The sequence below is a fragment of the Buceros rhinoceros genome, unplaced genomic scaffold (assembly GCF_000710305.1).
Source record: "Buceros rhinoceros silvestris isolate BGI_N320 unplaced genomic scaffold, ASM71030v1 scaffold43018, whole genome shotgun sequence".
In the NCBI taxonomy this organism is placed as follows: Eukaryota; Metazoa; Chordata; class Aves; order Bucerotiformes; family Bucerotidae; genus Buceros; species Buceros rhinoceros.
Window position 1 is genome coordinate 1 of NW_010425972.1, and position 10,892 is coordinate 10,892.

The following is a 10,892-nucleotide window of genomic DNA, read 5'->3' on the forward strand; positions in this document are numbered from 1 at the left end:
GCCCCGTGGCTGCTCCGCTCTGGGGGGCCTTGAAGAGGTTTCTCTCTCCTTCAGTGCGCCTCGCAGAGCTTTTAGCGGGAAGGGGTGCTCCGGCTCCAAGCGTCCTGACCAAGCCGTGCGGGAAGAGCACGCTGCCCCCTCAGAAAGTTCGGAGGGGAGTAGAGTAGGTCTCCGGCGCACCTCCGGGTCGTCCGTGCGGCACGGAACGGCAGGCCCCGGAAGGCGGTTGAACTCCTCCACGGTCTGGCTCCCGAGCATGGGCTGAAAGCGATGGCCCTCTCTCGTGTCGAAAGTCCGTGTTTTCTGCTGTTTCTGTTGGTCTTCCAAGCAGTATTTATCCTGATACTCTACCGAGGTGGACCTTCAAATGTGTTTCGTGGGTTTTTAGACTCTCGTCAGGTTCTGGACTACTCAAAAACTCACGATGTGTATACAAACCTCAGCTTGTTTACGCAGGCGCGTAACGAAGAAACCATGCCATACTGCTCAGCGCAGTCACCAATATTTGGTAGGTATGAACAAACGGTGTTTCAAATTGCTCAGTGTTGATCACTCTGAACCCTTTGTAAATGTTGTATGTTTTTCAAACTTTTTAAAAGTGATACACTGGTGTAATACTTGCACTGGAGAAGTTTCTCTTGTTAACTAGCTCATTCTTATTGGTTATATGAGGAAAAGTGTTTTGCTGACCCCAAAATTCCCAATATTAAGAATGTGTATGGATTCTTATAGGTGGTAGAAGAAGAATGGAAACAGTGAATGGTGTTAATAGCAAGTTAGTAACACTTGGGGGTTTTTTTCTCTTGGTGGTCATGTAGAAAGTGTGCCAATGATTGTGCTTTGGTTACTGCTTAATTCTGACTCACTCTAACTCCTGGGTTCTTTGTCCTAGCCTTATATCAACCAATTCAATATGAATTGGTTAACTGGTTAAGTTGGCTTGAAATACCACTTGAATGAGAGTGTGGCATGGCTCTGTGCTCTTCATGGTGATCTTTTTGGCCTAGGATTGCTTTTGTCCTTCAGGCTTAAAAAATTCTTCTTTAGACTTAAAAGTCTGGTCACGTGTTAATTTGCATTTACACCAGGACCAAATTAGACCTGATCCTCCGGACGTTAGTCCAGTTGCTGCACAACTAAAACAGTTGAGAAACTAAGTAAAGTCAAAGCCATAAAACAAGTTTGTTGGTAGTGACGTGCTGCATCTCTGGTGATAGTAAATCAGTTCCACGCAGCGAGCCAAGAATGGATGTCTGTAAGCGTGCACTTAGAGCCGGGCTGGGGACTTGAGTGTACCTTGGAGTACTGTGTAGTAAATTACCCTTGTCTGTTTATCTGTACAGCAGGGGTTTCTGCGCGTCTCAATCCCGCATGTAACTAGTCTTGGGGCACTACTTGGCAGTTGCCCTGCTGTTCTAGGAAGGCTGATCACTGCCCATGGAGCACAGTAAGAGCAAATGGTTGACCTTGGTTCACTCGTGGAAGTATCGTGGAAAGCCAGTGCTGTGGTTACTCCTGTGTCAAGTGGCTTTCTTCAGTTAGGGAACACTGCTGGGATGCTTTGGATGAGCCAGTTTAGACTGCAGTCTGCAAAATGATGCTGCTTCTTTTGGGAAGTTTTCTTCCTCTGTTGCTGAAGTTAAATGAAATATATGCAGTATGTATGGAGAAATTGTCTGATAACTTTTGGGTATGTGCTTCAGCGTTTCCCTTGGGAACAGCTCTACTACGTAAATAATGAAATAATAGTAATAGTACAGAGCCTTTTCGCACAGGCGCCAGTTGTGATGGTCTTAGTGCAGTCTCTGTTCATGGGCTACAGCCCATCAGTTCTTTTCGGAAGGTCTAACTCTGTGTTTCCAACCTAATTGTTTCATTTGAAAAAGCACAGCAGAAGTGTGCCTGCACCCTGCTTGTCTCCACTACTGACGAGAATCCACTATCCTGAGAAGAGTCAAAGGAGAAAGCTTTGGTCTCAAAAAAAAAACCCTAAAAACCCACAAACCCCACCAAATGAAATTAGGTCTGCAATTCTGTGCAGATTGCCTGCAAACCATCAGATAAGCAAGAGTAGTGGTGTATACGGAGGAGGCAGATGCAGAGTAAAATCGGTGCTCTTAGAGCTGTGAAATCTTTTTAAGACTGTCTTGTGCCCATCCCTGCCCCTGCTGAGAACAGTGGGGCTTGGCCTGCATATCGTACTTCAGAGCTAAAATTAAAATGTTGTAGGCAAAACAGTCAAGTTGACTGGGAGAAGACAAAATATGAGGCAAAGTAATTGTGGAAATTTTTTCTGCAGAAAAAATCAGAGTTGAGCATATGAAGCTTTGTTGCTGTGAAACAGAGTTTGGAGCATTGATACAGATTCAGTTTAAGAAAAATGAGCGCTCTGCTAGAACTTCACTTTTACTTGGTGATATTTCCCTTTAAATGGAAGAAGTAAATTATTCCTTATGGTATATAGTAATATGCCAGCCTTTTCTGGGTGGGTTGGTTTTGGTTGGTTTTTTTTTTTACCTGAGAAATGTGTGCCTCTCTGCAAGGTAGTTGCCCTTTGTTTTGCATGTGATGGGCACATATGAATAGATATATAAATATTTTATAAATGTCTTGATTGGTTGTTATCTTCTGTTACGGGACTGATCTCTCTGGGAAGCGGTATGGCAGAGAGAATGATGCCTTTTAATATTAATTTCATAAGCTCCATTAAATGAGATTTCAAATCAATTCTTGAGGACTCCAGTCTCCAATTCAGAGCTGGTAATAAGTCACTGTGTGCACTGTGAAGCGTGTTAAAGTAACTGGAAGAATGCCAAATGGCTTAAATGGTTTCTGCATCAGGGCTTTTATGAACTGCAGCACTTTTGCCACTTACATATGTAGTAGATCATCTCGGTAACTGTTTGAATGTAAGCTCAGTTTGCAGCTCATCTGTCTTTTTCTTGCCTCCTGAATCTACAGCGTCTTGATTCTTCCAGGGCTGTGGAGTCAGAGTTAAAGTATACGTGCTAAATGTCTCTGTAGACTCTTGATGACTGTGGTTACTTTTTTAACGCTTGGTGGTGTCCATTGAACCTTTTGTGACCGACCACTTGAAAAACGTTGTACTAGATATTCACTGTCTTCATTAATATTGTGAATAAATTACTCAGGTTCCCTTAAAGGTTAAAGTTGCTACACAAATAACTAGTTACCTGTTTCCTTCGCCTTGATTTTTGGGAAAAGCAAAGGGTTTATATGCCAGAGTTGAGCTTAATCAAACTTTACAAACTAGTGTTTAAATTCAAAATCTGACTTCATCACATTGCACACAAGATGTGTTGTTTCAGTTCATCATTTTCTCTGACCAGGAAGATGCTTGATGCTAGAAGACTCAGAGGTTTCATTTTTTTTAAAGAAGTACTTTACTTCACGCACAGATGAGTTGGCATGGCCCATGAGAACTTTAATAGACGAGATTTCTGTCTGTAACTCTACTTTCAGAATTTGCCCATGTTATGGGAGAATTTTTTTCCCAAGCCCTTCTTATATAGTTGCTCCCTTTCATTCCATCTGTCATAATCTTTTCAGGAGCGTGACCATCTGTTGTGGTAATGAGTACTTCCTGCTATGTTTTCTAATGGATTTTCTCCTACTAGAGTTTCTTCTCTTGGATTTAAAGAGAAGGAAAAACGTGGTGATGCTGAGACTTCTTTTCAGGTGCAGTTGAGGCAGCCTTGTATTCTGTCATTAGAAACTGGTGCTTAAATGAAGGCTGCTTTTTCTTTCTTTCTTTCTTTCTTTCAAACAGTGGTACAGTGTGACTCTATTAATGTGGTGTGTGGTGCTGCACTTTCCCAGTGAGGTATTCATCCATGATACTGTTCCCATTTGTGTAGCTTGTGTAAGTTCTGCTTATTCTGGTTGAACTCCGAAATTATGGCTCCTACCTCTAAACGTGTAGCAAGGAGTTTAGAGGGGACAGATCTGGTAAAAATCAATAGTTCCCAGTGTGAGGGTGTGACAGTGTGGGGGAATTTCTAAGTGTTGCTTAGAAAGTAAAGCAAGCAGGGATTATGCTGTCACTGGCCCCAGCTAACAATACAGGCAGGGAATTTCGAGTTTTAGCTCAACACACTGAAGTTGCACGTTAGTTAAAACACCCTCCATGTCATGGTACATGCACAGAAAGACCTTAGGAACCAGGCTAGAAGAAATTGCTTGGACACGTCAGGGTGTTGATTCTGTACCTTGTCTGAGTTGGGATCCTGTGCTTTCTAGCACAGGGTTTTTCCTTCTTTCCCAAAGCTGTGCTTTAGCAGTTTTATTTTTCCCTATTTGGTCCAGCCTGCAACTGCTCTGTTCACACCTGGGATTTAACTGGATTACAGTGCATTAGCCTTTTGTTAGGTGGACAGGAAGGAGACCTGAAAGCCAGAATTCAGCGGCAGTAGGGCAGCCAGAGGTTTTGTGGTTATCAATTACAGATATAGGGATATAAATTACAGACTAGCTTCTCTTGCCAGTGTTTCCTTGGCATATGCTAGGTGGAGTTTCTGAGCTGAGTTGTTTGAGGTATAGAGTCAGGCAGCTTGGGAGAACATGACATCTTGAAAAAGCTAAAAATGCAGATATTACCCTCATGAATCATATGCTTGGGTATGGAAGGAGACACCAGGAGTGAAACTAATTGCATGTTATCTTACTCATATACTTATGTCCCAATTTAGATTTGATATTTTTTAATTTAATGATTATTGGCATGGAATCCTACTCCGCAATACAAAGAGCCCCGATTGCAGTATAGAAAACAAAACCCTGCCTTTGAGAGAGAACAGAAGGGATTTAATTCCCTTTCTTATCTTTTCCTTGAAGCAATAATCTGTAGTTGAAATCCAATCTTAATGTAGCATTTCTTTAGCAAGCTCAAGTTATCATCAAATCAGTGGTGCTTTAGGTAAAAGATCTGATAATTGGGGGAGTTCATAAATCTCAAAAGCAACATAAACCTCATAAACCAATTTTGGACTGAAACGTAGAGGTCTTAAAGGCAGAAAAGGAAACTGTCTGCGTAGAAGTAGGCGCTAACATTGTAAAATCCTAACTGTAAATGTGACCTAGATTTGTAGGCCCACAGCATGATTCTCTGAAGAACTACTCTTCTGTTTCAGGTACAGAGATATGGCAACGTACTCCAGTTTCCTACCGAGGGTAACAGAGTGAAAATCAAATTCTCCCCACGTTTTAGATACTTGGGGAAGGACTGAAAAGTGATACTTAAGAGTCAGCTACTGCAAGTTTTTGCTGACAATCAAAATTCAGGTTTTCCTTGTAAAAACAAAAACCAACCAACAAAATCCATGAAGTGGGTTTCACAGTAGCTAGACCTTTTTGACAGCATGAGGAATGGGATCAGTGACTGTTCAGACCGGCCTTGAGGAAATGCCATTATGTGCGTTCCTTGAGGAGGAAAAGGAGATGCTTGTGAATATATAGATTTGCCCATCAGAAAGGTGCCGTCAACCAACTTCAACATATTAGCAAAATGTTTTTCAGTTCTGAATGGACAGCATGAATCTTATGCCAAATTCAGTCCTTAGGCTCCTAGTTAGTGCTCAAAAAAAAAAAAACCAAACAAACAAAAAACCCGCCACCAAGAAATCCCCAGAAACCAAACCCCAAAAAACAGTGAAGGGATGTTGTTTCCTTCTGTGTCAGTTAAGCAGGATGTGGGTGAACACAGGTGCAATCTTTTTCACTAGAATTGTAGTAGAGATTTGAATGTCATGCAGGTACCTGTCCCTGCTCAACGGAAAGCTACTAAACACCAGGCCTAAGTGTTTCTATTTCTCTCACAGGCTTCTTTATCAAAAGTTTTTTGAGAGGATACTTTATTTCAGTAGTTTCAAAGGCAGTCTGACAAGATACTGAAAGCTTGCTTTAACATAGCCGTAGCATTAACTATGAGCTTGGAAGGCAAATAAAACCTTTATAGCTAGTTAAAAAAAAAAACAAAACCAAAACAAAACCCCAGAAACTTGCTTCATAGGCTTCTGGTGCAAAAAAATACTTTGTCTTTGAGTAGCATGGCCCGCAGAGAATTGTGTGCCTTACTTAAAATTGTAATTTGAAATCATCAGCTTTTAATTGTGATTTTGGAGAAGGTTTCTTTCTTCCTAGTTCATCTAAATTTTTTTTTAAATATTTTTCTTCATTTGTGCTTTTATTTTCTTAGAAGTTGAGAGTGGTTGGAAACCATTAAGATGCACGGATATGTGTGTAACTCTTCTGCTAGTTGTGGAACCCTTTCTCACTTCCCAGGACAGTTATTTAAATAATTGTAGAACTTGTTTATTCATATTGTAATAATATGAGGCTTGTGTTAAAATGCTGATTGACATTTTATATTGATTCTTTCTTATTTGTGACTTGCCAAGCTTTTTTCATCTGAAGAATGGAAGACATCATATAAAAATGCAGGTTATTTTTTTAAATGGGTAAAAGCTGGTGAACATATCCAGTATATTTTGTATTTAAAAATGAGGTGCTGAGTAGAGGAACTGTTATATGTCAGTTCCCCTGCACCTGTTCCTGAAAATGTAACATCTCTCTTCTTTCTTCTCAGTTCTGTCACCTGCCAAAATTTTACTGCCTGCTGATCACGCTATATATAGTTAAATAATAGACAGCCCTTGTGGCAAGTGATTGTAATAAATATCAAACTGAACTTGAAACTTCTTAAAAGATAAAGCTAACACTTCCTGTAGCGTTTGTATTCTTCCAGCCTTTAACCCGTTTCTCCCCCAAACTGCTGAATATCCTTTTGGATGTCTTTACCTTTGAATCTTCTCTTCAAGAGACTTAAAGACTGTTTCCATACAGGCAGCAAAAGCAGCTATGGCGGTTCATATTGATTATTTTTCAATGCTGCTCTTAGAGTGAATGCATTTGTTCAAGGATCCCATCTAAACAACGCAAGACAGAAGGTTTGCTTGTGTTGTAGGGAGCCACTACCAGGAAAAAGCAAGGTGTGCAGGAGCCTGGTGAGACTTGCTGGTTGTGCCAGGACTCAAGGTGCCTCTGGCAGGTCACCTCCTGGCCTTATGCTGAGCCTGGCACCCGTTGGTATGGAGCTGTTGGGGACATCATGACCAGCAGGCAGTGGTGGAATTGTCATGTGGGCACATCTGCGTGGTGTTGTTAACTGTTCTGTGGTGGGGCAGGCGTCCTTAGTAAACATAGGGGGGTTATCTGATAGGTTTGAAGGTTGAGAAAAATCACTGGTCTTTTTTTTTGCATTTTTTTGTCTCTCCTTACAGTTGGTCCATTAACCATCACCTTCAGGGTGCTCCCTAGTGAAAGAACAATCATCAAAAAAAATCCTTTTGTTCGGTCTGGTGGCCGCTACAGGCCACCTCACTGCTTGGCCCGCTACAAATCAGCCATCCTTGTGGCCTACAAGAACCAGAAGAAGAGCCTTCAGCATCTTCTCTACTATATTCATCCTTTCTTGCAGCGCCAGCAGCTCAGTTACAGTATCTACTTGATTCAACAGGTAATTCTCGGATGTGCCTGTGGTGTAGCTGAGCTTCCCAGTTAAGTGTTAGGTTCTGACCAAGAAATGTGTATTTTTGAATGTGGAAGTAGCATTTTATGTGTGAGTTGAGAGGAAGTCAGTTAAATGCTATCCATGGCTAATGACTGAAATACCGTACTACTTGTCAAGGTCATCATTCTGCTGTTGATTGATTAGTTCTGCTTTTTTTTTCTTCCTTCTAGAGTGATAAAGTTGTCATTAAGTGGTAACTTGTACTTTCAGCTGTTCAAGAGTTGAGTGTGGTTTGTCTGTAACTTGTCAGTGTGGCTACTGAGCAAACTGTGGAGACTAAATGCTAGAGTGAAGCTGGACATTTCTAGTCTGTATCAAATAAAAACGTCTGGCTTGACCCTGCTGTGGGGCAGCCTGTGTAGGTCAAGCAGCCATTTTTAACTGACATGGTCTAGTACTGCAAAAGATTAGTGGCCAGAGAGAAGTTTTAGGTTTGTTCATTAAAACTGATAGTTCATTGGGAGGGAGAAGCAGCTTTTTTTGTCTGACCAAGATCTTTTTTTCTAAGCTTTAATAAGCAGTAGTGGCCAGGCCAGAAGTGTTGATGTGCAGATATACACCTGAGGATTGACTTCTTGGTCTCTTACAAGTCAGCCTTCTTCAGGTACCCACAGTATGTAGCCCCCGACACAGCAAAGCTTACAATTGCTGAGAACATTGTGAAAAGAATGGGGGAAATTTTGAGAGTCTGGGGCACGAATTTGCAGGCAGTATTGATTCATTCCAGTGTCATTCAATTGAGTAAGGCTTTTTTATTAATTGAGTTACCGTTATTGTTGTTTTGGTGAAGAAATGTAGGTTTTCTTTTCCAGGTGGGGAATGGTATGTTTAACCGAGCAAAGCTGCTTAACGTTGGTGTTCGGGAAGCCCTGAAGGATGAGGACTGGGATTGCCTTCTTCTACATGATGTCAACCTAGTACCCGAGAATGATTATAATCTCTACATTTGTGATGAATACTATCCCAAGCACATGGCTAGTGCCATGGATAAGTTTCAGTACATGTAAGTGCCTCCGTTTGCTTTGGATCTATGTAGTCTAACTGGTTCACTTTCTGCATAGAAAGTGTGAATGCGGACAGCGAAATATACAACCTTTAAGAGGTTTGGACCTCTTAGCTTGCAGTAGTGACATCCCCAGAAAAGGGTATTCTTGACCTAAGCATGCAATCTGGAACAGTTCCTTGCCTGCAGTTTCCTGATCCACGCTCAGCTCAGCTTGGCAAATGACTGGCAGATTGCTGTTTGCCTTTCCTTCCACAATAAAAGGGTAGGGTGGGAATTACTGGAACAGGTGGATGATGTGTGCTAGGGTGCAGGTGTTTTGAACTGACCCAAGATGTGAATTTCAAAACCAGCTTTACTTTGGTCAGCTCAGGGGGAAACAACAAGGCCAGGGAGGGGGGTGATGAAACACAATAGCAGTTATGCTGGTTTTGCTCTTTTGTTTTTTGGCATTGTTGTCACAATGTCTGTAAGGTATGCAGCTGCTGTATGTGTGATTTGAATCACACTGTTATTTTGTGGAGGATGGGTACTAGCCTTTAATATTCATCTTTTTTCTTTTTCCCTCTTTTGTCTTTTAGTCTGCCATACAAGTCCTTTTTTGGGGGTGTATCTGCTCTGACTCCAGAACATTACATGAAGATGAATGGGTTTCCAAACACATACTGGGGCAGTGGTGGTGAAAATGACGACATTGCTACAAGGTACTAATGCACAGAACCAGCTGGCTAGTGAAACACATAGCATTACCTTAAGAAAGGAACTAAGATGATCTTTCATGTTCTTGCAGTATCATTATAATCCAAAATACTGCTGGCACTGGGAACGGTTAATGTCAGAAGGTGCTTAAAATCCATGAATCCAATAATTGTGTTCTGGGAGGATAAAGCTTTCCTCAGACTCTGGAGGACGGACTGTTGCTTGACATCCTTGTGCCTTTGGTCATTCTGGAGTGTGTCCAAGGGGTTATAACCACCAGTAGTTGACAAGTGACTCCACTGACATTAACACCCCCAAGGGAAGGAAGGAAGGAATCTGCTAGCCTGACAATAAGAAAACCAAGAAGATACTTACTCATTCTCAACAGCTGGGAATTTAAGTTATGCTAAGTGCATCTAGGTTGCTTCAAGTATTACCTAATCACCAATACTTGAAATGAAGGAACACAAGGAATTCTAACTGTAGAACTGTAAGAGCTGGGTGATGGAGAAGCCTGTGTGCTATTGCGAGTCAGTGACAGCAAGATCCAATGTTTTTTTCGTGTACTTCAGTTGCCATGGCAGCAGCATGCTGTAGAAGCGAATGCAGTGTGTTTAGTTCCAGGTACTCTGCCCAGTGCGAATTCTTCGAGTACAAAATCATGGCTGTTCTTTTTTATTCAGCTCTGCAGTTACACTGTGCGCCTTCATCATCCTGTGCTGAGGCAAGATCATGGGTAGTTTATAAAACTAAACTGGCATTAAAAGTCTCGTGTGCTTTTTGGTCTTGCCCAGCGTGACAAGTTACACCATTTTGGTGGAATGTTCTGTTAGAGGACTGTAGGAGTTTTTACAAAGCAGTATTCTTCTGGGAATTGAAAATCAGATTTTCTAACATAGCTTTCTCTGAAAGGAAAAGGAGAAATTCTAACTAAAAGGGTGTGCGATGGTTTAGAGATTCAGCATTTACTGAAGGAATGATGTGCCAGGAAAATAGATCTTTCCATGAAACTCTACAATGCTGGGTCTTATTCAGCGGTTCTTAGTACAACCAATGTGGTTTTCAGTACCTGAGGTAAATAGTCATGCCACTTATGCATAGCAGTCAAAGAAAAAATCCTGTCCTGTAAAGATTTTTTTTTTTTGCTGGGATACTGCATATTAAAGCAGAGTTTAGTGAAAAAAAACATGCTGGCTACTACTGATAGGTGTCAGACTGCAGTACTCTCATACTAGTCCTAGCAAACACCAGAATCTACCTTTTATTAGAAGAAAACACTAATTGGAACTATGTATGTGTTAACCTTACCAACTACAGGAAAGTCTGTTGCATTCTTAACAGTGAATGAATGTGTTAACTGTTACACATTGCGGTTTTAGTTTAATCTTGCAATGTGAACACTGACAGCCGAGCTTACTTAGTGTTCTTGCTTCTTCTTGTCTTTTTGATTGAACGTGTGATAAACTTACATTCACAAAACAAGAAACTGTCTAAAACTCAGTCTGAAATAAGTGTGTCATATTAAATGTCAAATAATTCAGTGGCTCTAGACTAACAAATATTTTCAGTTCTGTTGCCTCTTTCAGCTTTATAACATTCCTG

The 10,892-nt window shown here is 41.2% G+C and overlaps 1 protein-coding gene across 1 annotated transcript in view; it reads left to right on the forward strand.

The window, feature by feature from the left end:
- Positions 1–270: 270 nt before the first annotated feature.
- B4GALT3 (UDP-Gal:betaGlcNAc beta 1,4- galactosyltransferase, polypeptide 3) overlaps positions 271–10,892 on the forward strand; it is a 12,806-nt gene continuing 2,184 nt past the window's right edge. The window contains exons 1-4 of the mRNA XM_010141303.1: positions 271–508; positions 7,299–7,534; positions 8,401–8,591; positions 9,173–9,295. Coding sequence (XP_010139605.1) covers positions 271–508; positions 7,299–7,534; positions 8,401–8,591; positions 9,173–9,295 — 788 coding nt within the window. The remainder of the gene's footprint in view (positions 509–7,298; positions 7,535–8,400; positions 8,592–9,172; positions 9,296–10,892) is intronic.